At 33.7% G+C, this 26,616-nt stretch overlaps 1 protein-coding gene across 21 annotated transcripts in view; it reads left to right on the top strand.

Moving 5' to 3' along the window:
• Positions 1–26,616, top strand: part of ORC4 (origin recognition complex subunit 4) — a 103,054-nt gene that overhangs the window by 52,042 nt on the left and 24,396 nt on the right. For all 21 annotated transcript variants that reach the window (XR_014300591.1, XR_014300592.1, XR_014300593.1 and 18 more), the window contains 6 exons: positions 10,510–10,585; positions 11,045–11,130; positions 13,988–14,036; positions 15,521–15,672; positions 18,302–18,475; positions 25,470–25,556. Coding sequence is in view for 16 of the 21 variants with exons in the window: in XM_082690891.1 (XP_082547017.1) it covers positions 10,510–10,585; positions 11,045–11,130; positions 13,988–14,036; positions 15,521–15,672; positions 18,302–18,475; positions 25,470–25,556 (624 nt within the window). In the remaining 5 variants the exon portion in view is untranslated. The remainder of the gene's footprint in view (positions 1–10,509; positions 10,586–11,044; positions 11,131–13,987; positions 14,037–15,520; positions 15,673–18,301; positions 18,476–25,469; positions 25,557–26,616) is intronic.

The raw sequence follows: 26,616 nt of genomic DNA, 5'->3' as shown, positions 1-26,616 counted from the left end.
AGTGAATCCACCAATAAGAAAATGAAACAGCCTTACTGCTGATATGGAGAAAGTTGTAGTGGCCTACACATTCCCTTATAGCAAAGCCTAATCCAGAGGAAGGCCCTAATTCTGTTGAATTCTCTGAAGGCTGAGAGGGGAGGAAGCCACAGAAGAAAAATTTGAAGCTACCAGTAGTTGGTTCATGAGGTTTAAGGAAAGTAGCCACCTCCAAAACATAAAAGTACAGGGTGAAGCAGCAAGTGTTGATGTAGGAAAAGGCAACATGATGAATCATGGACACATACTCTTTTTAGAGCTCCTACTCAGAGATGATAACAGAGCACCTCTCCTCACAGTTCACTGGCCAAATGTCATATAGTTACACCTAGTTTCAAGAGAGTGAAGAAGTATATTCCGCCTAGGTGACTAGAAGTCAGAAATGCTTAGTGAATGTCACTGATAGCCGTGACAGCTAACTTGTTTTGAGTTTGTTTGTGTGTGTGTGATTTTTCCCTATCTAGACACTTACAGAATTTCTTTATTTTAGCAGTATGAAAATTTCAGACCAATATCTAAGCTTGGATCATAAAAACTGATACTCTGTAAACTCCCTTAATATAAATTTAGATCTTTTTTCACTATAGGATAATTTTTATTCAGTCTTCATTGTTTTATTATCTTTGGAAAATACATCTTTGTACAAATATTTGAAAAACACTTTTAAGTAGTACTTTAATTCTTCAAGAAGCTCATGGTGATAATCTGAGAAAATGAAATCTAGGAAAACAGTACATTCAGACCTATTATTCCATCCTAAACTATGCCTCTTGAAACAAAATGGCATTACAACAGAGAAGTTGGCTCTCAATGAAGTGTACATGAAAGTGTCAAGCCTACAAATATAACTTGAACAGTTAATGCCTGGATTTATTCTGAACTTTGTCTTGGAAGTTTGTACGTAAAAGCATGGAAGGAGGCTCAGAAAAAAGGAAATAGTTAGTAAACACTTATAAAGATGTTTAAATACAAATTAAAACTATACTCCATTTCATTAGTAAATTGGCTAAAGTAGATCTATTTTTTACCAAGAAAATTAAGCATAAAAGAGAGTTCCCCTATTATAACCACCCCCCATGCACATACATGCAACTTCCCCTATTATTAACATCTTCCCTAAGTATGGTACATTTGTTGAAATTGATGAACCAATTTTAATATGTTATTATTAACTAAAGTCCCATAGTTTTCATTAAGGTCCCCAGTTTTTTCATTTAAATAAAAAGCTCAGTTTATCAGCTATTTCTTTCATGAATTGTGACTTCGGTGTTATATCTAAACTTCATCACTGGGATGCCTGGGTGGCTCAGTTGGTTCAGCATCTGCCTTCCTCTCATGATCCTAGGGGTCCTGGGATCAAGCCCTTAATCTGGCTTCTTGCTCAGTGGGGAGCCTGCTTCTCCCCTGCCTGCAGCTTCCCCTTCTTGTGCTCTTTCTCTCACTCTCTCTCTCCGACAAAGAAAATCCTTAAAAATAAATAAACTTCAACACCAAATCCAAGATCTTATAGGTTTTCACCTATGTTTCCTTCCAGAAGTTTTATAGTTCTTTGTATTTTTACATTTGGTTTGAGTTAATTTCTTTGAAACATACAGGGTCTGTGTCTGGATTCTTTTTCTTTCCTTCTTCTTTTTGCATATGAATGTTTAAATTGTTTTAGCATTTGTTGGCAAGGCTATCTTTTCTTCATAGAGTTACCTTTGCTTCTTTTTCAAAGGTCAGTTAATTCTGTTTGTATCAGTCTATTTTTACCATCTTGATGACTGTAGCTTTATAGTAAGTCTTAAACTCCGTGTCAGTCTTTTTACTTTGTGTGCTTCTTCCGTATTGTTTTGGCTATACTGGGTACTTTGCCTTTTTATACTAACTTTAGAATTAATATGTTAATTTCCAACTACTGGGGATGTTTGAGTTCAGTTGTAGTTTCAATCTTTAGATCACATTAGAAAAACTAGTTTCTTAATTAAATTGTTTCCACATTCATGAACATGGAATATCTTTCCATTTATCTTTTTTAGGTCTTTCACTAGAGTTTGGTGGTTTCCCTTATATAAGTCATATATACTTTGTTAGGTTTATACCTAAGTTTTTAAAAATATTTTTGACCCTAATGTGAATAGTATACATTTTAAATTTCAGATTCCTAGTGTTACTGCTGATATAGAGGAAAGCAGATGACCTTTGTGTGTTATCTTGTATCCTGCAATCTTGGTATAATTGATTGGTTCTTAAAATTTGTCAGTTCTTTGGGATTTTCTGTAGACAATCATATCATCTGCAAATAGAAGAAAGTTTTATTTCTTCCATTCCTGTTTCTTTTTATAACTTTTATTTCCTTCTGTTGTCTTACTGCATTTGTTATTCACAGGCTATGTTTGAGCATTAGCTGATATTCTACAAACTCTTAATATGACTTTAGGTCTGTTTTCCCTAAAGACTAATTTTATTTTTGAGTATTTCCTTTCTTTCATTTCTTCTTGTCCTCTCTTAGGATTAAAGTATTCAGTTGTTAAGCCTTTGTTCTCATTTCTTTGTGTTATTTCTCCATGTTTCTTTCTTTTATTCCTCTCCCTAGCATTCTGCCATATCATCAGTGTGATTTTCTTCACCATCCATTCCATTGTTTGCTTCTTTTTAATGATGCTGCTTTTTAGTTCTAATAATCCTTCTTGTCTTGTCATGCACCTTCTGAGTTTATTGTTTTGTGTTTATCTAAATCTGACTTAAATGACTCAAAATACTTATTTTCTAAAATACACATTTTCAGCAGTAATTAATCTTTTTCATCAGTTTATTGTTTCCTTTCTTTCATGTTAGACCATTTCTGTGTAAACTCCTAAGTCAGTTTTTTCTGTTTCTTCAGGGCTTAAGAAGATGAAAGCCATTAAGACAAGAGTTTTTGTCAGTTAATAAAACAGTTAGATCGTTCTTGGGCTGCTGACAGGTTGTCCTCTTGTTACATCTTAAACCAGAACCCTCTGATGGTGCTTTGAAGTCATTGACCAAGTCTGACTTCAGTGGAATATGGAAGAATCCTGTACTTTGTATTCCATTTCAGTATTATTTGATTTATCCTGCTGTACTCCAGTATTGGGAGGTCAGAGCTTAGGAGCACTGTTTAACTTTTGTCACTTTCATAATTTGTTGTGTATGGAGTATTCTGAGACATAAAATAGATTGTTTTAGACAAGAACTCTCACGTAAGTTTTAATATAAGAAATAAGATTACAATATAACACTGTCCTTGGCCAAGCTATTTGAAGTGCAAAAATTTGGAATCTATAGTTATTTGATAAAAATAACAGTGTCGCTTATTGTATTTCAAACATTTTATTTAAAAAATAGGATGTGGGGTGCCTGGGTGGCTCACTTGGTTAGGCAGTTGCCTTCAGCTCAGGTCATGATCCTGGAGTACCAGGATCAAGTCCCGCATCGGGCTTGCCAGCTCCACAGGGTGTCTGCTTCTTCCTCTGACCTTCTGCTCTCTCATGCTCTCTCTCACTGTCTCTCTCTCAAATAAATGAATAAAATCCTTAAAAAAATCCAAATGACAGATTGTACTCTGGAAAATACTTTTCTATATGGAAATTGTTTTAGACAAAGAAGCGAGTATTTGGCAATAGAATAGTAGATAAATATAAAAATTCCTGTTTGCTGGCAGGTCTAAATGAAGTCAGTCAGTATGTTTGTAAAATTGTTAGCTGTAAAGACTGTGGAAATGGAGTAGCCATATTGGTTATCCTGCTTGGTGTAACATCAAAAAACCAACTAAATTTTTTTTTACTATATAATGTAACTAAAAATATTTGGAGAGGTACTCTATTTGTGAAAAATACTGAAATTATGCAATTGGCTACTTAGGTAGTTACACACAGACTAAGTTTTAGCAATATCCAGACTGGAACTAAAATTATTATTTGAAGACATTTATGCTAATACATTTAAATTATCATTTTAGACCATACAAGCACATCATGAAAAAGTCGTGAGCTAATCTGGCTAATGTAGCTAGACTAGGCAAATCATAATAACTTGTTTGAAGTAAATTCAATGGAAAGAGTGCTATAAACTTGTTTCAACTCTCTCTTTTAAGTTTTTATTTTAATCACCTGGTGCTCATCACAACAGGAGCACTCCTTAATCCCCATCACATTTTTCACCCATTCCTCCCATCCACCTCCCCTCTGGTAAGCATCTAGTTCATTCTCTGTAGTTCAGAATCTGTTTCTCGGTTTGCTTATCTCTCTTAACTTTTGGTAGTTTGTTTTGTTTTCTAAATTCCACATTAGAGTAAAAGCATATGGTATGTATCTTTCTCTGACTGACTTATTTCACTTAGCCATATAGTCTCTACCTCCATCTATGTCACTGGAAATGGAAAGATTTCATTCTTTTTTATGGCTGAATAATATTTGTGTGTGTGTGTGTGTGTGTGTGTATATACATATTGTAATCCATTCGCCTATTGATAGATACTTGGGCTATTTCCATAATTTGGCTATTGTAAATAATGCTGCTATAAACATAGGGGAGCATGTATCCTTTTGAATTTGTGCAAGAGGGTTCCTTTTTCTCCACATCCTTGCCAACAGCTGTAACGCCTGTTATTTCTTGTGTTCTTTGTTTTAGCCATTCTGACAGGTGTGACATAGTATCTCATTGTGGTTTTTATTTATCTTCCTGAGGATAAGTGATGTTGAGTATCCTTTCATGTGTCTTTTGGCGATCTGTATGTCTTCTTTGGAGAAACATCTATTGCTGTCTTCAGCCCATTTTTTAAATTGATTATTTGGTTTTTTGGAGTGTTGAGTTGTATCAGTGCTTTATATATTTTGGATACTAACCCTTTATTAGATAAGTCATTTGCAAATACCTTCTCCCATTCAGTAGGTTGCCTTTTAGTTTTGTTGGTTGTTTCCTTCACTGTGCAGAACTTTTTATTTTGGTGTAATCACAATAGTTTATTCTTTCATTTGTTTCTGTCGCTTTGGGAGACCTATTTAAAAAGAAGTTACTATGGCCTGTGTCACAGAAATTACTGCCTGTGCTCTGTTGTAGGATTTTTATTGTTTTAGGTCTCACGTTTAGGTCTTTGAGCAACTTTGAGTTTATTTTTCTGTATGATGTAAGAAAGTGTCCCTGTTTCATTCTCTTGCATGTTACTACTGCCCAGTTTTCCCAATACCATTTGTTTTTTTTTTCCTGTTGGATAGTCTTACGTGCTTTGTCGAATATTAATTGACCATATAACTGTGGCTTTGTTTCTGAGTTTTCTGTTCATTTCTATTATTCTGATGGTCTCTTTTTTACCATTATCATAGTATTTTAATTAATACAGCTTTGTAATATAACTTGAAGTCTCAAATTGTGATTGCTTCCAGCTTGCTTTGCTTTTCTTTTTCAAGATTGCTTTGGCTCTTAAGGTCCCAGAGAAATTTTAAGATTGTTTGTTCTAGCTCTGTGAAAAATGCTGTTGGTATTTTGACAGGGATTGCATTAAATGTGTAGTTGCTTTGGATAGTTTAGCAAAATCTTTTCTTCTAGTACATCAGCATGGAATTTCTTTCCATATCTTTGTGTTGTCTTCAGCTTCTTTCATTAGTTTTTTTTTTTTTTTTTTTTTTGAGCATAGGTCTTTCACCTCCTTAGTTGTATTTATTTTATTTTATTTTATTATTTTGGTTCAGTTGTAAATGGTATTGTTTTCTTAATTTCTCTTTCTACTGCTTCATTATTGGTGTATAGAAATGTAACATTGATTTTTGTATCCTGCAACTTTACTGAATTCATTTATTAGTTTTAAAAGTTTTGGGTTTTCTATATATCGTATCATGTCATCTGCAAAAAGTGAAAAGTTTTACTGCTTCCTCACCTGTTTGGATGCCTTTTATTTCTTTTAGTTTTCTGATTGCTGTGGCTAGGACTTACAGTATTACGTTGAATAAAAGTGGGTTGGGAGGAGGTGGGTGTGTCAGTTAAGCATCTGCCTTCTGCTCAGGTCAGGATCCCAGGGTCTTGGGATGGAGCCCCACATAGGGCTCCTTGCTGAGCGGGAAGCCTGCCTTTCCCTCTCCCTCTGCTGCTCCCCCTGATTGTGTTCTCTCTCACTCTCTCTCAAATAAATTAAATGGAAAAACCTTTTAAAAAAAAAAAGTGGTGGGACGCCTGGGTGGCTCAGTTGGTTAAGCAGCTGCCTTCGGCTCAGGTCATGATCCCAGCGTCCTGGGATCGAGTCCCACATCGGGCTCCTTGCTCCGCAGGGAGCCTGCTTCTCCCTCTGACTCTGCCTTCCACTCTGTCTGCCTGTGCTCGCTCTCGCTCGCTCTCTCTCTGACAAATAAATAAATAAAATCTTTTAAAAAAAAAAAAAAACAGTGGTGAGAGTGGACATCCTTATCTTTATCCTCACCTTGGGGGAAATGCTTTCCAGTTTTTCCCCCATTGAGGGTGGTATTAGCTGTTGGTCTTTATTATATTCAGGTATACTCCCTCTAAATCTACTTTGTTGAGGGTTTTTATCCTGAATGGATGTTGTGCTTTGTCAGATGATTTTTCTGCATCTACTGACATGACCATATGGTTCTTACTCTTTCTCTTATTGATGTGTTGTATCAATTAATTGATTTGCAAGTATCGAACTGCCTTTGCAACCCAGAAATAAATCCCACTTGATCATGGTGAATGGTTCTTTTAATCTATTGTTGGATTCAGTTTGTTAGTATTTTGTTGAGGTTTTTTGCAACTATATGTTCATCAGAGATCTTGGCCTGTAGTTCCCTTTTTCTGTGGTGTCTTTCTGGTTTTGGTATCAGGGTAGTGCTGCCCTCATAGAATGAATTTGAAGTTTTACTTCCTTTTCTATTTTTGGAATATTTTGGGAAGCATAGGTATTAACTATTCTTTAAATGTTGGGTAGAATTCACCTAAGAAGCCATCTGGACCTGGACTTTTGTTTCTTGAGAGTTTTTTGATTAGATTCAGTTTTTTGCTGGTGATTGGACTTTTCAAATTTTGTATTTCTTCCTATTTTAGTTTTGGTAGATTATATGTTACTAAGAATTTATCCATATTCTAGGTTGTCCAGTGTTGGGATGTTATTTTTTGTAGTATTCTTCTATAATTGCTTGTAGTTTTTAGTGTTTGTTATTTCTCCTTTCTCATTTGTGATTTTGTTTATTTGGGTCTTTTCTGTTTTTTGTTTTTTGTTTTTCTTGGTAAGTCTATCTAGAGGTATATCAGTTTTATTGATTTTTTTATTAATTATTTTTATTGAAATATAATGCATTATTTGCCCCAGTGGTATCGGTCTGTGAATAGTCAGGCTTACACATTTCATAGCACTTACCATATCACATACCCTCCCCAGTGTCCATAACCCAACCACCCTCTCCGTAAACCACCCCCCCATTTTTTTCCCCCCAAAGAACTAGCTCCTGGTTTCCTTTATCTGTTTTGTTGGGTGCTCTTCAGATTGCTATATGTCCACAGACAATTTTCCCTGCCTTCTCTCCAAGAGCAGCCCCAGTGTCCTTCGAGTTCTCCCAGAACCACACGTGCTGATCTTTATAACCCCAGGCTTTAAGCCTCCCTGGTTGTAAGAACTCAAGAAATTTAGGCCCTCCAGCTTTCCAAACCAGTCCTATGAGGATTCATTTCCTGTGTGTTCCCCTATATGTTAGTCTCTTTTTCCAACTCCTCTGAGACTGTGACTTCCTCCCCATTGCATTGGTTTCTTTCCTAAGTCATGTCTCTGCATTTCCTACCACCTTTGATGTGTCCTTTGTCCTCTTCTCTACACTTAGTTGTGGAGTTTTTTCTGCCAGTCTTCAGGTTGGTTTCTGGGGTATTTAGGATGATTTGACTGGGATCTACTTGTATTTGTGGGAGGAGGCAGCCTTAGGAACCTCATTCTTTGCTGCCATCCTCCTTCCATGTTATAATAACTCTCTTTATGTGTATTTAAAAAAAGAAGGTATTATTATTTTGCCCATTTCATTATGCATAGAATTTAAAATAGTTTTTAATGATTTACTGAACATATAATAATTTAGAACATACAATCAGACCCAGAAAAATAGAAATATTATGTAAATAAGAGACCATTTGGTGGGAGGAGGAACATTGCAGATTACCAAGAAGCTATGGCAGAGGCCCCATTTTGACATACCACGTTAGTATCATCTGGGAATGAAGTCTTATGATAGACTCATACTTGATCTAAAAGCCAAGAAGTACCACTTTATTTTTGGATAGTTCTCTGCAAAGAATGTCACTTCTTAATTGGATTTTATTACATGGTATGACAATTGATATTTTGAGATTTCCCTTTTTAAGAGGACTTAGATTACTATGATCTAAGGTAGAATTCCATTTTTTAAGGTTATTTATTTATTTTGAGAGCATACATGCACATGAGAGCAAGCATTGGGGGAGGGGCAGAAGCAGAGCGAGAGAGAGAATCTTAAGCAGGCTCTATGTTCAGGAAGGAGCCAGACACAGGGCTGGATCTTACCCCTCTGAGCTCATAACATGAGCTGAAATCAAGAGTCATATGCTTAACTAGCTGAATCATCCAGGCACCCCAGAATTCCATTTGTTTTAAAAACAATACAGATTAGGAGTACCTGGGTGGCTCAGTCATTAAGCATCTGCTTTCAGCTTCGGTCATGATCTCAGAGTCCTGGAATCGATCCCTGCATTGGGCTCCCTGCTCAGTGGAGATCCTGTTTCTCCTCTCCCTCTTCCTGCCACTCTTCCTGCTTGTGCTTTCTCCATCTCTGTCAAACAAATAAATAAAATCTAAAAACAAAATAAAACAAAACAAAAAACCCAACCAAACAAACAAAAATACAGATATACCAGAATTATGTTTGATACCTGTTATGAAACCTAATAATTTAAAATACTTCTTCATATTTCACAAAGATGTTGTAGTGACAAATTGAAGTACAGTATTTCAAATACAAATAGTATTTTGTTTTCCAAAATGATTTGCCATTGTTCAGTGACATTTGAATTTCCTTTTTGTTCTCACTAAATTCTAATGCCATCTTTACTAATTTTTTTTTGTATACACAGTCTGTTTTGAGGGATCATTTATTTTCTAATCATAGGAGTAGTTTTAGTATTAGTAGTCCTTTATCATTGTTCTTCTTTTTAAGTTTTTTGACTTTTCTTAGTTCTCTTAATTTTTAAAGTTTTTAAAAACTGTACATAATATTAATGTGAAGAGATGTATATTATATTGCCATAGAGTTGTAATAAGATGTCACAAGTCAAAAAATAGAGAATAGAAAGTATGTGTCATAAGAATCTATAGTTATAAATATCTTAAACTTTATAATTGAACAATTTAAGGTGGTAGAACACCTTGTGAGTATATTTTTAGTAGCTACTATATTATTAGTAGTATTTTTTTTTTCATTGCAAGCTCTACATTTCTTTAATAAGGTCTTTCTCTATATGCAGTAGGCCCCCCCACCCATGGGACATACGTTCCAAGACCTCAGTGAATGCCTGAAACCACAGTACCATACCCTATATGTACTGGTTTTTTTTTTAACATGGTAAACTTCACCTGTAGTATACTTTAATGTATGAATTAGATACAGTAAGAGATTAAAAATAATAATAAAATAGAATGGTTACAACAAATATAGTAAAAGTTAGGTGAGTGTGGTCTCTGTCTCTCAAAATAACATACTGTACTATATTCATCCTTCTTGTGATAATGTGAAACGATAAAATGCCTACATGATAAGATGAAGTTAGGTGAATGATGTAGTCATTATTATGTACATTAAGCTACTTTGACCTTCTGCCCATAATGTCAAAAGGAGGATTCATCTGCTTCCACAGCACAGGTAATTGAAACTGCAGATAAGGAGTGGCTGTTACACCTAGCAACTCATAGAGGAAACATCTTTTTCAATTTACCCCTTGGTATTTCTTAGTTTTCCACATTTTTATTTCATGATAACTTACAGACTAGTTAACAGTATTTCATAGAAATTGATATAGTGACAGGGATAGACTTTTTACAGTCATTTAACATTGCTCTAATACATGTTTTTCAATAGCTTTTAAGTGATTTCAATAGTATTTAGTAGAATAAATGTTAGAGATAAATAATGAACTAACTCAGACATGAAGCTCTTAAGTGGCTATAATTTTTATGTGACTTATAGAGAAATATGTCTTTGAAAACTTGAGGGTTGTTTCTAAACATTTATTAGTTTGGGAAGATGATTGAAAGAGCATGACATCAGTCCTGGCTTTGGCGTCTTGAGTCGGACAGTAGATGTTCTCATTAAACCTTTCTTTTATCTTTGAGTAATATGCAAACTTATTTGTTAGTTTCAAATGACGGTCTTTTTATTATATTATGTTCCATTCATAATTTTTAAAAGAACATGAGCATATATTTTTATTTATTATTAAATATTCCATAAACTTTTTAATACCATTTAGTTAATAAACCATGCTTTGAAAGAACTAATGGAAGTAGAAGAAGTGAGTGAAAATGTATTACAAGTGCACCTAAATGGTAAGTATGTCATCATTTTACTATTGGAAATGATATAAACTATGTGAGCTTTTTATAATGTAAAATCTAATTTACTTGTGTGTTTTAAAGGTGGGTAATAGTCATAATTTAAAGAACTTGATCCATGTTTAACAACTTTCACTTTAATATACCATACACAATATTTTGAGAAATTTAAAAAAAAAAATAAGATTAAAGAGGTACATAAGGACTCTTGTTATTTTGTTTTTTCTTTTTAAAAAAAATAAAAGAACCCCAAGGATGATAGTTTCTTTGAGTCTAACAAATGTCTTCATTGCTGAGTTTCAAAAAGAAATTAATGTTAACTCACAGTTATTTGACTTTCTTTTTCTAGTTAAAGTTAGAAACCATTAAGAAAGCTTAATTTGACTGGAAAATAATCTGCACTGTTTCAAATATTTCATTTTAGTTAAATACTTTTAAATGGGCTTATTTCAGGACTGCTGCAGATCAATGATAAAATTGCCCTAAAGGAAATCACAAGGCAGTTAAATCTGGAAAATGTAGTTGGAGATAAAGTTTTTGTAAGTATCCTAAATAGTCTTTAATATTTATATGCCATTAGATATTTTCGTATTTTTGGAAGGCTTGGGTGGATTCAGGATTCTAAATTGAAATATGAAAGATTCTTATCATAAAAAAGTATAATGTAGTAGGATGCATTTATTCATCATAGCTTTATGTTTAAATTTTTTTGAAGTAGATTATACTAATTATAAAAGAGCCAAGAAATCCATGTTTATGTAGATATTATCTGAGTTCCTTTATCTGTAAGATAAATAGTTTGATTCCCTATCTTTAGAGATAGTTTAAAGTATTTTTTGAAGTACTACACTCTAGCACCCTATTTTTAGTCTTCTGAGACTTAGGTAGCTGGGAGTAATGCAAAATGTACTGAATTTAAAGCTAAAAAAGGTAGATTTGAGTCTTGTCTTAAAACCATTGACTACTTGATAATCATGACTAAAGTATTTCTGAAGTTCAAATTTTCCCATCTGTGTTAAATGTGCATTAACCTTATTACATCACAGATTTATTCTAAAGACAAGCATTAAACATAATTTATATTTTAAAAATGCTGGATTGGTAATGTTCTATACAAATGTCAATTATCTCTTACTAAAACGTTTTCAGAAACTTAATTCATATCTCATCATTGTAACAGCTTGGAACCTCAAGATAGTGAACATCAGTAACTTAAACGAAACTGATTAGAAATGTTCTGGAACTTTCATTAAACTTTTTACCCTATCACTTGATTTATAAGGTTGAAAAGTAACATGATTAAATTAATTTACAGCTAGTTTAATTTTCATAATGAAATGACTTAACTTCGTACTGCTTATTCAGTTGAAGTGGATTGTGGCATCCCAAGTTCATTTTACACTCACTGGTGATCATACAGTGTTATCACTCTTAAAGTGTCTCCTTTTTCCTGCAACGACACAGCCATTGTTGTGTAAGCCTCTTAGCATTTAGTAATTTCATTCTTTAATAAGTACCTGTAAAAAGGTAAGCCAATCATGTGTTACCCTTTCACACTGTCTGCAGGTTCAAAATGCCCCTTCTGTAAGTCTGAAGTTCTTTCTCCTGTGCAGAATGTATTGTTGAATACAGTGGCCTACTTGGTCAAGGAGATTTACTATTATAGAGGCTCAGTTTGGCTTTTGGTTTGTCCCTGATATAGACTGAGGTTTCTGACTTTCCTAATTGAACCTGTTCTTATTGGATTCATAGAAAATAATAAAAGGGACAGTTGTTTATCATTCTAGTCATTACTGTTGTTACCGTAATCATCACATATAGTGATTATTAGTTTAACTTTTACATTATATAGGTAAGTCACCTGAGGCTCAGAGAGCATAATTAGCTTGCCCTAAAGTCAAAATGGATATTAAGACATTAAGAACCTGAGTTACTTGACCCAGAGCCTTTATATTTTTGATATACTTACAACAAATTTGTATATTCTTATGCATATGCATGTGTTTTTATATAAGGATATTCTTATAATATGTGCATATGTACTTATATAATTGCACACTCACATGTAATGTCAGATGTAACTGTCTTTTAAAAAAAATGCATAAGACAAGCTACCTTTGAATAACTTCAACTGCTGATTACCCACCCACAGATCGCCTCTGAGCTTTTGTTTATATTATATAAATACCTCTTGCCCTAACTGCCTTGGAAATAATGTTGATTTGACAACAGACAGTTATTATAAAATATGTGGAAATTCTTAAAAACGTGTTCAGCTATTTTATGTCAGTTCTCTCAATGGGGAAGCAAACAAGTGGATTTTTTTCCTCCTGTACATCTTCACAAATTTAAAGTTGGCTATTTCTTAAAATGAAAAAATCTGAATGAAGTAAAAATTAATGACTTATATGAAAAAAAAAATTTCAACAGGGCCCTTATCTGCAAGTTGGAACATCTGGATAATGCATCTGCTTCTCTGTTAATTTCCATGTAGAATGTATAAGTTGTATCCAAAAATGTTTTGGCTGTGTTCCAAGTAAACATAGTCAAAGTTGATATGATATATACAAATTCTATAATATGCTCTTGAATAGGGAGAAACTATTATAATATGTAATGATTAAGGCAAATTTCTTCTCCCCTTTCCTTTTGGATCTCATTTAAATTTGTGCTCATTTTTTTAGTAGTATGCTTTTTTTATTTGTTTGCACTTAAATTTAGTTAGTTAACATATAGTGTAATACTAGTTTCAGGAGTAGAATTTAGTGATTCTTCACTTACATACAATACCCAGTGCTCCTTAATACCCATCACCCATTTAACCCATTCCCTGCCCACCCTCCCCTCCATGAATCCTCAGTTTGTTCCCTGTTGTTAAGTGTCTCATGATTTGCCTCCCCCTCTTTTTCCCTTCCTCTGGGTTCATTTGGTTTTTTGTTTTGTTTTGTTTTGTTTTGTTTTGTTTTGTTTTCCTTAAATTTCACATACAACTGGAATCATATGGTCATATTTTTAGTGGTCCAAATTAATCTGAAACTTGGAAGAGCTTAATCTGTTTGAAAATAAAAGTGCAGTGATTTCTAGTTCTCAGACTCTATTTGGAATACAAGTCTTAAAAACTACCTTTAAATTGTTAAACATTTTTATGCATTTTATCCAGAAGTATAGAATTTTGAGCATGGCAGGGTAATGCCATTTTCAGTACAATGCCACCTCTCCTTTTATATTTGAGTCTTTAATGGTGCACATGGAAGTCTCCAGCTCAGAATCTGGCCACTGACTAATTTAGGAAACAATAGATACATAGTGTCTATGTAATGCCTAAGAATCAGATAGTTCGCTTTTATTCTTTATTTCATTAAACTTCTAGTTATGGTGTCCTTTTTTGTTTTTTAGGGAAGTTTTGCTGAAAATCTTTCATTTCTTCTGGAAGCTTTAAAAAAAGGTAAGTATTAGCATATTTAATAACATTAAAAGTTATCTTTTAGCTTTATTTTTCCCCTGATTATAAAGGCATTACATATTTTTACAAAAATGATAATGTAAAAAGTCATAATATAATGATCACTGTAATCCCACAACTATTATAGTGACTATCCTAATCATTACTATTTTTTAAGAAGTTACCACACCCAACGTGGAGCCCAAAGTGGGGCTTGAACTCATGGCCCTGAATTCAAGACCTGAGTTGAGATGAAGAGTCGGACACTTAACTGACTGAGCACCCAGCCACCCTATGATTATCCCAATTAACATTCGGTTTCATATCTTTATTCACCTGTAGTGTATCAGTGATGCAGTGGACATAATTTTTTATAAGGATAGAATGATTTTCCATATTGTATAATGTATATCTTGTTCATTTATGTCAGTAAATAGTGAGTTACATCATCATTTTTATGTTTCTCATATTCTATTTTATAAATTAACTATACTTAAAATATAATAAATTATGTTATTAATTACCAGTTATGAACTTTGATTTCTCACTTTGTATATAATTAGGAAGAAATGCTTAGATGATCATTTAGTTATTTCCTAGGGTAAATTTTAATGAGTAGAGTTCCAGATTAAACAGTGCCAGATTTAAAAGAATGATTATAGGGTCACCTGGGTAGCTCAGTTGGTTATTTTTGCTGACTTTGGCTCAGGCCATAATCTCAGGGTCCTGGATTTGAGCCCTGTATCAGTCTCCCTACTCAGCAGGGAGCCTGCTTCTCCCTCTGCCTGGGGCTCCCCATAAGATAACAGTGATTAACTTAAGGTAATAGTGATTCTTCTGCCCTCATGGTTTCCCTCACTGTAATGAGAAAAATAAATTCACAGAGTCATGATGAACTTTCCCCTGTTCCTGAAATATTAAAACTTGATTGGGGGGGCTTTAAAAATTTTGGTTAGGAGTTAAAAGAGGCTTTGGTCAAATTTTGTGGTTTAACGATTATTTATAAAAATTATAAGTACTTGGGAAGATTCAGTTTGCATTTCTGCTAACTAAACAAATTTCTTTTGAAGCAAAAGCTTTGTTCATAAGTTAGTGACTCCCTTTATTATTAATCCCAAAGTATTTTGGTTTCTGTGGGTGTTAAGAGATCCCTGTCAATTTTTTGATGATAGAAGATTATATTTGCATAATTTTAAAAACATCAGTCTGGTTATTTAAATCATGTTCTTAATTTTTTATTAGTAAACTACTAAAGTCTTGTAATTAGACTGTTAACTACTTGACGGGAGTAAGGACTATCTTGTCCTCTGAATAAGTTTTTGTTGTTGAATAAATGTGTAAACATTGGTAAGTATCCTGCACAAACTAGGTTTTCAATATGTTTGTTGAATTGAGTTTTAACCACTAAAATACAGTAAATAATTTGGAAACTTAAGAAAGATTGATGTAGTTGCTTATTAATATATAAAACTCCTATTTTATCTTAGGTGACCGGTCTAGTAGCTGCCCAGTGATCTTCATATTAGATGAATTTGATCTTTTTGCTCATCATAAAAACCAGACACTCCTCTATAATCTGTTTGACATTTCACAGTCTGCACAGACTCCACTAGCAGTAATTGGTCTTACATGTAGATTGGTAAGTTTTTCTTTCTATTAAAAAATTGATTATATTTAGAAAATTAAAGCTTACTGATATCATCAGTTATGTAGGTCATTATATCAGAAATTTTTTAGATGTGTTTTAGTAGTGCCTGGTACAATGATCCTACTTTTCAACTCAGATTGAAGAAAACAAAACATTTATGACACATGCTCATGAACTAATACCTCTCTCCCTCCAGTTAAATCACTGAATAAAAAATGTGAAGTCAGATTATGCTAGTGTAATTTCTACATTAGCAAGTAGAGAGAAAATCATATCACTATTTTATAAAAATCATCCATGGTTTTTACTTCTATATTTAAGATTGTTCCTATATTTTGAAAATGCTTAGAATCGAGTAAAAATAATAGTATCCCATCTTTGTAAGTAGTCATCTCCAGAAATGGAAGGGATTACTTCTCTCAATCTGTCAACAGTAGATAGTGGCTTCTTTGCTTCTTGGGGGTGATTTTAGAATGATTTTAACCATAGCTCTCAGTGTCACTATCACATTATGAAGACTCTCTGCATTGTGAATCTTATATACTTCAGATAGTTACACAGGCCTTTTTTTTTTTTTAAATCTTCTTTTACATCATAAACTTTCTTACTGAATTCAGGTAAAACTGTTATTTAAGAGTCCTCTCTCTTCTCATAGATGGCTGCCATGAGTCTGTTTTCATTTTTCTTTTCCCTCCTTCATTCTTGGCAGGTTTGTGGTCAGGCCCATTGACTTCTTTTCCTTTCTTGCAGCAGTTTCCTTTTTAGAAAAGTGAAATAATCTGAGTCATCTTTCAACAGCCTTCCTTTTAGTGTTGTTTTTCTGTGGAGTGTTTTTCTCTGTCCTCTTTCCCTAGTGCTCTTGAGTTTATAATATATGCCTTCATAATAAGCCTCCCCATAAAACATCTGCCTCTTTGTTTTATCTTTATTCCTTCTTGTCAAGGCAGCAGTTATACCACAGGAGTTAAGGAAGCATCTTTCTTCTTCTTGCAAAAAAAAAACACAAACCTTTGGGTGGAAGTAGCAGTGGCAAATGTTACTGACCCATTGAAGGACCAAATAAAGAATCGGGTGCTCTTTAGCAGTGTTACATAGGCCTTTAAAAATTCTATAGTATAATTCTTCCAGCTGTGCAGTTCAGGTCTATCTGTATGTCTGTGTTTGAAAGGATAGTTGAGTTAGTGACTTTGCTAGCAAACAACCTCTTCTCTGTGAAAGTAGTTCTTTTTTTTTTACTATTCCCTTTATTTCCACATTGCAAACTTCAGTCATTACTGTCCACAACTAAAGTACCTTTTACATCCACCTTCTTTCCATTCCCAAGTTCAAGCTCTTAATTATTGCTGGCATAGAGTGTTGTTTACACTGCTTTTAGCCACTTGTACATGGATGATCTAGAGCTAATCATTAATAGAAAATTTATAATATAGCTGTTTCTGAACATAAAACTTCACTCTTTTAATTATGCTGGCACTGTATTTTTCTTTGACCTATAAAAACATTCCAGGTTTTTCATTCACTTTCTCCCTGCCAACCCCAAGCTATTAATCTTTCCTGTCTTCTTTTCCAGACCAACCACGATCCCGTTTTGATCACTTGAATTCTTTCCTCTATATGATTGGTTTCTCAACCTAGCTATGATGAAAATCATCTGGGTAGATTTAAAAATCATATTTTAGGGCCTTACCACATTTTTTTTTTTTTACATTTTTTCTTTCAGAAAATTGACAATAAAAAAGTTGATTCCTGGGACGCCTGGGTGGCTCAGTTGGTTAAACAGCTGCCTTCGGCTCAGGTCATGATCCCAGTGCCCTGGGATCGAGTCCCACATCGGGCTCCTTGCTCCGCAGGGAGCCTGCTTCTCCCTCTGACTCTGCCTTCCACTCTGTCTGCCTGTGCTCACTCTCGCTCGCTCTCTAACAAATAAATAAATAAAAATCTTTAAAAAAAAAAAAAAAAGTTGATTCCTAACTTCTTAAGGAAAAATAGCACAAATGCAAGTAGTTTCTAAAATATCACTGTAAAAAAGTCAAAAGACAGAATAACTTAACAGTGTCATGCTGTGTTCCTGCAAGTTTCCTCTCCTGTAGTTTGTTCCATCAGTTCAGCATGGCTTCAGCTTGAATTTATAGGTAGTAAACAATTCTTCTCCATTACATTTGCTACTTCCTGAGACTTTGTTATATAAAACAGTGTTTAAATTTTCAGCAATTAATATGAATTTTGCTCTTTTTTAATATGAATTTTTCATAGAATATATAAAATTCTTTATTGAAATTTTTAGTGTTATTGTGGCAGAGAACTATTCAATAATAGTCACATTTTTTTTGCAATTATTATTGGCTTGAAATGTTAAATTTTAACTGAGACTAGCATAGTAGGACAAAGGCATGACATCACCAGGCCTACAGATGCTTAGAACGGGATTATTAAAAGTGACTTGCATAACTGTGAGGAAATGAAGGCAATGATTTGAGTTTTTGGAGGCTTGAATAAAATGCTTAATTGTGTATTACAGGTTAAGCATTGTTAATTATAGTGATAGTTCAAATATGTATACCTCTAATATTGGTATTTTTTTTTAACATGCACCTTATATGGATTTTTGTTTGTTTTTAAGGATATTTTGGAACTCTTAGAAAAAAGAGTAAAGTCACGATTTTCTCACCGGCAGATACATTTAATGAATTCATTTGGATTTCCACAGTATCTTAAAATATTTAAAGAACAATTATCTCTACCTGCAGAATTTCCAGACAAGATCTTCACTGAGAGGTGGAATGAGAATGTTCAGGTAAGTTGGAACAGAGGCAATAATGTTTTAATAATTTTTGTGCCTACTGTACCATTGAAAGCTTATAAAAACCTACAAATTTAAACAAATTTGTAAATTAGCAGAAAGTTTCTCATGTTATTGTAGCATAAAACTGTATTAATACAAATTATGTACTTTGTATGTGTTATTTTCTTTAAAAGACATTTGTCATACCCTAAATTTTTTCTCTCAAAAGAACTTTAATGAGATTTTTTGTTCGGTCTTATAATTTTAGATTATTCTATTAATATTTAGAATATGATAAAAATATTATTTTCATTATTTATTAGTTTAGCAGGTTTTTTAGCTTAGTGGTTCATACCTAACTAATTATCCAGTATGGATTTTCCCTCCACCCCTGATTCTCATACAATTTCAGCTTTTATTTCATTGGGTCTTTTAAGTTGTATTGTATATATTGGTGAATCTCATCTTATCTCTGGAGCTCTCAGGGTCTTAGCTACCCACGCACACTCACATGTTGATATAAAGGTTTACTAAACCTTGTGGACTCTGTAATTTTATCTACACTTACATTGAATAGCCTAACTTATGTAGACCATTGTCATATCAACTCAACATACTAGCATAAGTTTATCTTACATTGTCAAGAGTTTTCAGTTGGCAGAGAGAAAGGAGAGAATATATGTATGGGACTGTGTTTAATAACACAATTGAAAAACAGTGTTGCAGAATAAATCCACATGGTAGAATCTTCCAAAAATATGGGTCTTCTGAAAGTAGAAAACAGTGTAGAATCCTTGGTTTTGAATGAATTGGGAAAAACTGGTCTATGATATTAAATATTGATGAGGATGATTAGATCTTTGGATAATTAAAGTTGCAAAATGTATATTCACTGACTCTTAAAAAATTTTTATGTCAGAGCAGTAATTATTTTATTATTGTAGTTTTAACTTTTTATTTAAATTCCATTTAGTTAATGTACAATGTAATAATAGTTTTAGGTGTAGTATTCAGCAGTTCATCACTAACATATACACACAGTTCTCATCACAAAAAGTGCCTTCCTTAATACCCACAACCCATATAACCCAACCCCTACCCACCTCCCCTACAGCAATCTTCAGTTTGTTCTCTATAGTTAAGAGTCTAGGGGCACCTGGGTGCCTCAGTCATTCAAGTGTCCCACTCTTGGTTTTGGCTTAAGTCATGATCTTGCAGTCATGAGGTCTGTGCCTGCATCAGGCTCTGTGCTCAGCGCAGAGTCTGTTTCATGTTCTCTCTATCTCTCCCTCTTTCTCCCACTCTTTCTCTTTCTCAAATAAAATCTTAAAAACAAATGAACAAAAAGAGTCTGTTTCCTGGTTTGTCTCTCTTTTTTTCCCTCCTATTTTCTTCTATTACACTTAAATTCCATGTAAGTGAAATGATATTTGTCCTTCTCTGGCTGACTTTATTTTGCTTAGCATAGTATCTCTAGTTTCATTCATGCCGTTGAAACTGGCAATATTTCATTCTTTTTTATGGCTAAATAATACTCCATTTTATATACATACCACAACTTCTTTATCCATTTATCAACTGATAGACATTTGGGCTCTTTCCATAATTTGGCTACTGTTAGTAATGCTACACAAAAATAAATTCAAAATGGCTAAAAGACCTAAATGTGAGACTGGAAAACATTCAAGTCCTAGAAGAGAACACAAGCAGCAACTCTTTTGACCTTGACCAACCATAGCAACTTCTTACTAGATAAATCTCCTAAGGCAAGGGAAACAAAAGCAAAAATTAACTATTGGGACTTCATCAAGATAAAAAAGTTCTGCACAGCAAAGGAAACCGTCAACAAAACTAAAAGGCAACCTTCAGAATGGGAGAAGATATTTGCAAATGACATATCTGCTAAATAAAGTCTTAGAATCCAAAATATATAAAGAACTTAACAAACTCCATTCCCAGAAAAACAAATAATCCAGTTTAAAAATGGGCAGAAGACATGAATAGACATTTTTCCAAAGAAGACATACAGATGGCTAATGGATACACGAAAAGGTGCTCAACGTCACTTATCATCAGGGAAATACAAATCACGACAATGAGATATCGCATCACACCTGTCAGAATGGCTAACATTAACCTAGGAAACAACAAATGTTGGTGAGGACATCTAAAAAGGGGAGCCCTTTCATACTGTTGGTGGGAATTGAAACTAGTGTAGCCACTGTGGAAAACAGTATGGAGGTTACTCAAAAAGTTAGAAATGGAAGTACCCTACTATCCAGCAATTGCACTACTGGGTATTTACCCAACGGATATACAAATACTGATTTGCAAAGCAGACGTGATTTTGATCTTAAATACCAATACCAAATTAAAAGTGAAACAATTCTGGAACGCTGAAAAGAAATTAAAAATCTAGATAAAAATTAAAAAAAAATTCAACCAAAAAATAATTTAAAGGATTTTGCATTTATTTTGTTTTTTTATTTTTTTATTATTTATTTTTTAATTTTTCCCAGCTTTGTTGAGATACAATTGACAAAATAAATTGACAATAAATTGACAAAATAAATTATATATGTTTCAGGTAGACAGCTTGATGTTATGATATGCATAATGCATATACATCAAGAAATACCACAGTGAAGCTATTCAAGGCATCCATCACCTCAGTAGTTACCATTTTCTTTCTCTTCTTTTTTTCTCTCTTTTTTACTTCCTTTGTGGGAAGAGGTGAGAATACTTACGAGCTGTCTTGTAAGCAAACCTCAAGTGTACCGTACTGTATTCAACCATAGTCACGTTTTTACGGTTACTATATTCCAAAATTTACTCATCTTGCAAAACTTAAAGTTGATTCTTGTTTGATTATAAAATATAATCTGCTAATCTAAGCACTATTAATTTAGCACTTTTCATTTTTTAAAATTAAAAGTTCACTGAACAAGGGAACACCTTACTGGCTCAGTCAGAAGAGCATGCAACTCTTGATCTTGGGGTTGTGTGGTTTCAAGCCTCACATTGGGTGTAGAGATTACTAAAAGTTAGTCAGGGCATAAGAATATATGTTAAAAGGTACAAGTTTGTCTTATATATATGCCCATTCTACTTCCTGATACTACAGAGTAGTTATTTGGTTTATAGCCTTTCAAACATTATGCATACTAAAGTTGTTTTTATAGAAGGAGTTCAAACTTTGTGTATTATTTTGTTTTACCTTTTCTGTTTTGTTCTGATTGACAATTTTATATTCTTTTTTGTTGTATAACTATACAGAATTGTGTGTAAAAATGGTTATCTTAGTCCTTAAAATTCAGATATTGTTCTATGATATAATTAGGTGTAGATTTTTCCTTCTCCTCTTCTCCCCAGATTAATCTTGTCTGGGACTGAGATGTTTTTAGCCCAGATAAGTTTTTTTGATACTCTTATTATAAGATTCTATTCTTTAGGAACCCTTTATATTTGGTACTCCCACATTGTCCCTTTCTTTACCTAGGCCTGATGTGGAGCAGAGCTCTGCATCTTTGACCTCTGAATCCACCTTACAGTGCCTCACAGACTTTCACTTTTCACTTGAATTGATTATCTTGTTACAACAGTATGTTTTTCTGACTGCTTTAGAGATTCAAATGCAGTCTTTCATAATATTTAAATATCTTTGCTTTGCCACAACTTTTATTTCTGTCTCTGCTCCCTTTCTTTTCCTGAGATGACTACCTAGCCCAGGTGATACAGTGCTGACACCTGTCTTTCAGTCCTTCACAGAATATTGCATTCTGTGAATCCAAGTAGGTATATAAAGCAATTAGATGAGAAGGATTACTGGTGAAGCATAATTCTGGATGACTGAGAAAATGGTAACCATGTAGCAGGAAGGTGGCTAACCCTTAGGTTTCTGATCCTTTTTTGCTGATTCTGTATTACTGAATTTGGGGGCAGATGGTAGAAATGAATGTGAGCACTATCCTTTTGTTTTTTAGGTTTTTTTGTTTGTTTGTTTTGTTTTTTTGTTTTACCATCTTGCATTTCTTTTATAATGTAGAACTAGTACCACTGCAGTTTTTGTCTCTTAGGTCTAGTATTTTGTTCCCTTAGTCCCCGCCCTCATTTGCCGCTTCCTTTTGGTATGCTAATGGGTGAGCTTCACTTGAAATATATGTCAGCACCATGGCCAGAGGCCTTGCCCAGGAAAGGGGGGTTTACCCTGAGGGAGCTATCCTTTCTCTCAGTACTGACTACAGTACTGACTACCCAGCAAGTTTTTCTTATTCCAAGGTTAAAACAGAAACAATGGTATAGATAACAGGTCCTGCGGAATCTCATCCAAGAAATATTTTCGGGATAGCATTGAACATACCGTCTAACTTGAATGTTTTAGTGGTACAAATTAGTTAAGCAGAGTAAACAACATCTCAGCATGACAGTATAAGGAGAAATCCCTGTATGAAAGAACATTTTAAAGGATCGTAACTAATTCTTCTCAAAGCAAATTCCCTCAAATAACTATACTAAGTTCAAGGAATATTTACCTACTGTCATAATCTTCCCGGTTTAGTTAACAGAAGGTGAGAAGATTCACCAGGAACTGACTAGGAGGTTTAGTACATATCCTGCTGCCACTGAGTTATCCTTGGAGCATCATGAGTTCTGAGATACTAGTGAAACTCTGTTACATTCTGCTTAGAATCTGCCTGTGGAGAGGGCACCAGACAGGCAAATTGTAACATTGGTACAATAAGAACTTGCTTCTGCAGCTTCTACTCATGTGTTCATCAGTGAAACCTCAGTATTTCAGCTTCCTTGAATAACAGGAGAGATCTGTTTTGTTTCTGGGAATTTCCCCATGTTCCTATAAGGGTGATGTCAGTCAGTCATTCTTTGTCTTTATTTCTCTTGTGTCATTTCCTGAGCGAGCTATAAGGGAGCTTTCAGTCCAGAAAAATAAGAAATGTAGTCGTGTTTCAAAACCCAAGATCTAATATGTTCAATGACTATGAACTACTTATCTCCAAGTAGTTTATAGTATTGGAATCAAGGTGAAAGTCTAATAAGGTTTTTTGGTTTTTTTTTTTAATGGCTCACATATATAGATCTTTTAGACTTTTTATTTTTAAAGCACATTAAGTAATTATGGAAGCAAGAAGGTGATAGCTTTAAGAAAGTTGGGGAGTTGGATTCAGACCTCTAAAAATTTAAGAACACAAGCAGAGTATAGGTTAGCCTTTTGAAGCATCATGTAGAAGAAAAGCAGTTAACTGTTATTAAAAATAATTGATTCTTACGGAGAAAATTTCTTCTATCAATATTTTTGTGCCAGGTAATTTTTTTAGAGTTTTAATAAAACTGCAATTAATTCCCAAAAGTTTTTTATGTGTACTACTTTGCTTTATTATTTTGTGTTCATCTTGTGTACTCTCAGAGAATATCTGATCCTTTTATGATACAAAGATATGTATAAGGGCACCTGGGTGCTCATTGGGTTAAGCCTCTGCCTTCAGGTCAGGTTATGATTTCAGTCCTAGGATTGAGCCCCGCATCTAGCTCTCTGCTCAGCAGGGAGCCTGCTTCCCTCTCTCTCTGCCTACTTGTCATCTCTCTCTCTCTCTCAAAAAAAAAAAAAAAAATACATGCTGTTAAGTTCAGAGAGAATACTGAAAATAATGACAAAGGAATGAGGACTATAACTAGGATAATGTATTTATTGAAAGCATAAAACTTTATTTCATTATACTAGAACTTATTCCTGAATCTGGATCTTCTTGCAGTGGAAGTAGAAATATAACAGTTTTACCTCTGGAAAATAAGATTTTCGAGGTTTTTTGTTTGTTCTAAGAAAAAGTATCCTCATTTGTTACAGATGATTTTTGAAAATTTATGTCAGTCTTCCCCACTCTGTTTTTGGCTCTGCCAGCTATGAATTTACTCTTTGTACATCTAATTTTTTCTGTAATACCAAATGTACCTTATTTTTTATTAATTGTGATTCACTGCAGACACAACTGCTTTTTCAAAGGACCTTATTCTCCAAATTTCCAATGTGATTAGTTCTTCTCAAATATATTTGTTTAATTATACTAAGTAATTTACATTGTTGATCATTACTTCCTTCCTGAAGTTTTCTTCCCTTGCTTTCTTCCCTTGCCCTCTCTTGGATTCTCTTCCAGGCTTCAGTACCTTTCTCAGTCTCTTTGCTCTTTTTCTATTTTGTTCTTTAAAGTTAATAACCAAGTTTCACTTCTTGACCACATTTCACTCTTCATTCCTCCTGGAATGTTCTGTCCCCAGAATATTATTTCTGATTTATTTTTCTTCCCTTTCTCAAGCCCTTGCTTCTCCACACATCACCGTTTGACTCTCCTTCAGACCATGTCTTCTATAAATGTCTTAATTCTCTGTTCACACTATTTTAATTCAGACCCTTATTGTCTCTTTTATGGACAGTTACAGTGGCCTACAATTAGATTTTTCTGTCATTGTCTTTTCCATGAAATCACTTCACCAATAACTGAAACTCAGGGTTACATGACTACTCATTTTCTGTTAGTATGCCATGATCTTTCAGCATTGCTCATACTGTTCCCTATAACTGGAACACGCTTTCTTTTTAGCTTAATGACTCATAAAATTTAAGCATTCTTTGTACTGCTTTACCTTGTGTTTCCAAATATGGTAACTCTTACTCTCTGTTGTGTTTTGTGCTGAATTATGATCATCCCACTGGTATGACTATATAGTTTGCCTTTTTAGACCAGAAAGTTTGGGTAGCAGGTACTATGTTTTGTTTCTGTGTGTATTTAATTAACATAAAGGGATAAGAAGAAAACAATAGACTGGAAGTTTCGTTTTGATTTTTGTTTCTACAAATAAAACCAACACCTATTTAATAATGAATAAATATCAGAGTTAATGAGGTATACCAACTAGTGAGGCACATTATAGTTAGGTTTTAAACCGCCATGTTACTTAACCTATTTTGATTTTTTTTTTTTGCCTCTCTCTCTAGGGTCTCACAGAAGATAGAAGTGTGCGAGAAGTACTACAAAAGCATTTCAGTGTCAACAAAAACCTGCGGTCATTACACATGCTATTGGTTTGTATTTTCTTATTTTTATACTCATTTTATTTCATCAGGTAATTGTATTTTGTTGGGAATTGATTAAACTTACAGATAAATTTTGGGAGAATTAACATGATTACTACATTGAATCATCCAGTCTAGAATAGGGTACATTTCTCCTTTTATTTAGTTTTTCTTTGATTTGTTTAATTATCATTTTATAATTTTTGCCATACAGGTTTTGTTTATATTTATTTTCTTATTTTTATTTTTTGTTTTTGTTTTATTTTGTTTTTTGGTATATGTTTAAAATATATACCTAAGTATTTAATTTTCTGTGGAACTGATATTTTGTAAATATCATATTTAAGTGATATCCTGTTATTGTTGTTGTTGTTGTTTAAGATTTTATTTATTTATTGGACAAACAGAGATCACAAGTAGGCAGAGAGGCAGGCAGAGAGAGAGGAGGAAGCAGGCTCCCCACTGAGCAGAGAGCCTGATGCGGGGCTCGATCCCAGGACCCTGGGATCATGACCTGAGCTGGAGGCAGAGGCTTTAACCCACTGAGGCACCCAGGCACCCCAATATCTTGTTTTTAGTTAGGTTTTCAATGTGCTCATTCTTAGTATATAGAAATATGTTTATGTCTAATGGTAAGTTTATCTGTAATGGTGTAGTAAATGTCTGTGACTATTAAAATTTATGACTGCTAGTAGTGTATGTCTAGGTACTTTGGAAAACAGTTTGGCAAATTAGTTTTCTAAAGAAACTCTGATGCACAAGAAGATATGGAAAGATTGTTTGCAGCAACCTTGTTTATAATTGCAAAAAGAAATGACATATATCTATCAATAAGGGAAAGAATTAATAAATTGTGAGTATACATTAAGGAATATAATACAACAAAAAAAATGAATGAACTAGAAATAATACCTCAACATTATAAATTCTCAGAGTACGTGTTCAGCCAAGAGTTGTAGAAGTATAATATGGTATTTATATAAAATTTTGGAAATTACTCTGCATTGTCTAGGAATGTATACATGTGTAGTAGAAAAATAACAACATGGTTTTTTTTGTATAAGGAAGA

Source organism: Mustela nivalis (genome assembly GCF_964662115.1).
Source record: "Mustela nivalis genome assembly, chromosome: 11".
NCBI lineage: Eukaryota > Metazoa > Chordata > Mammalia > Carnivora > Mustelidae > Mustela > Mustela nivalis.
The sequence above is the reverse complement of the archived record's forward strand: the minus strand, read 5'-3'. Positions and strand labels throughout refer to the sequence as shown.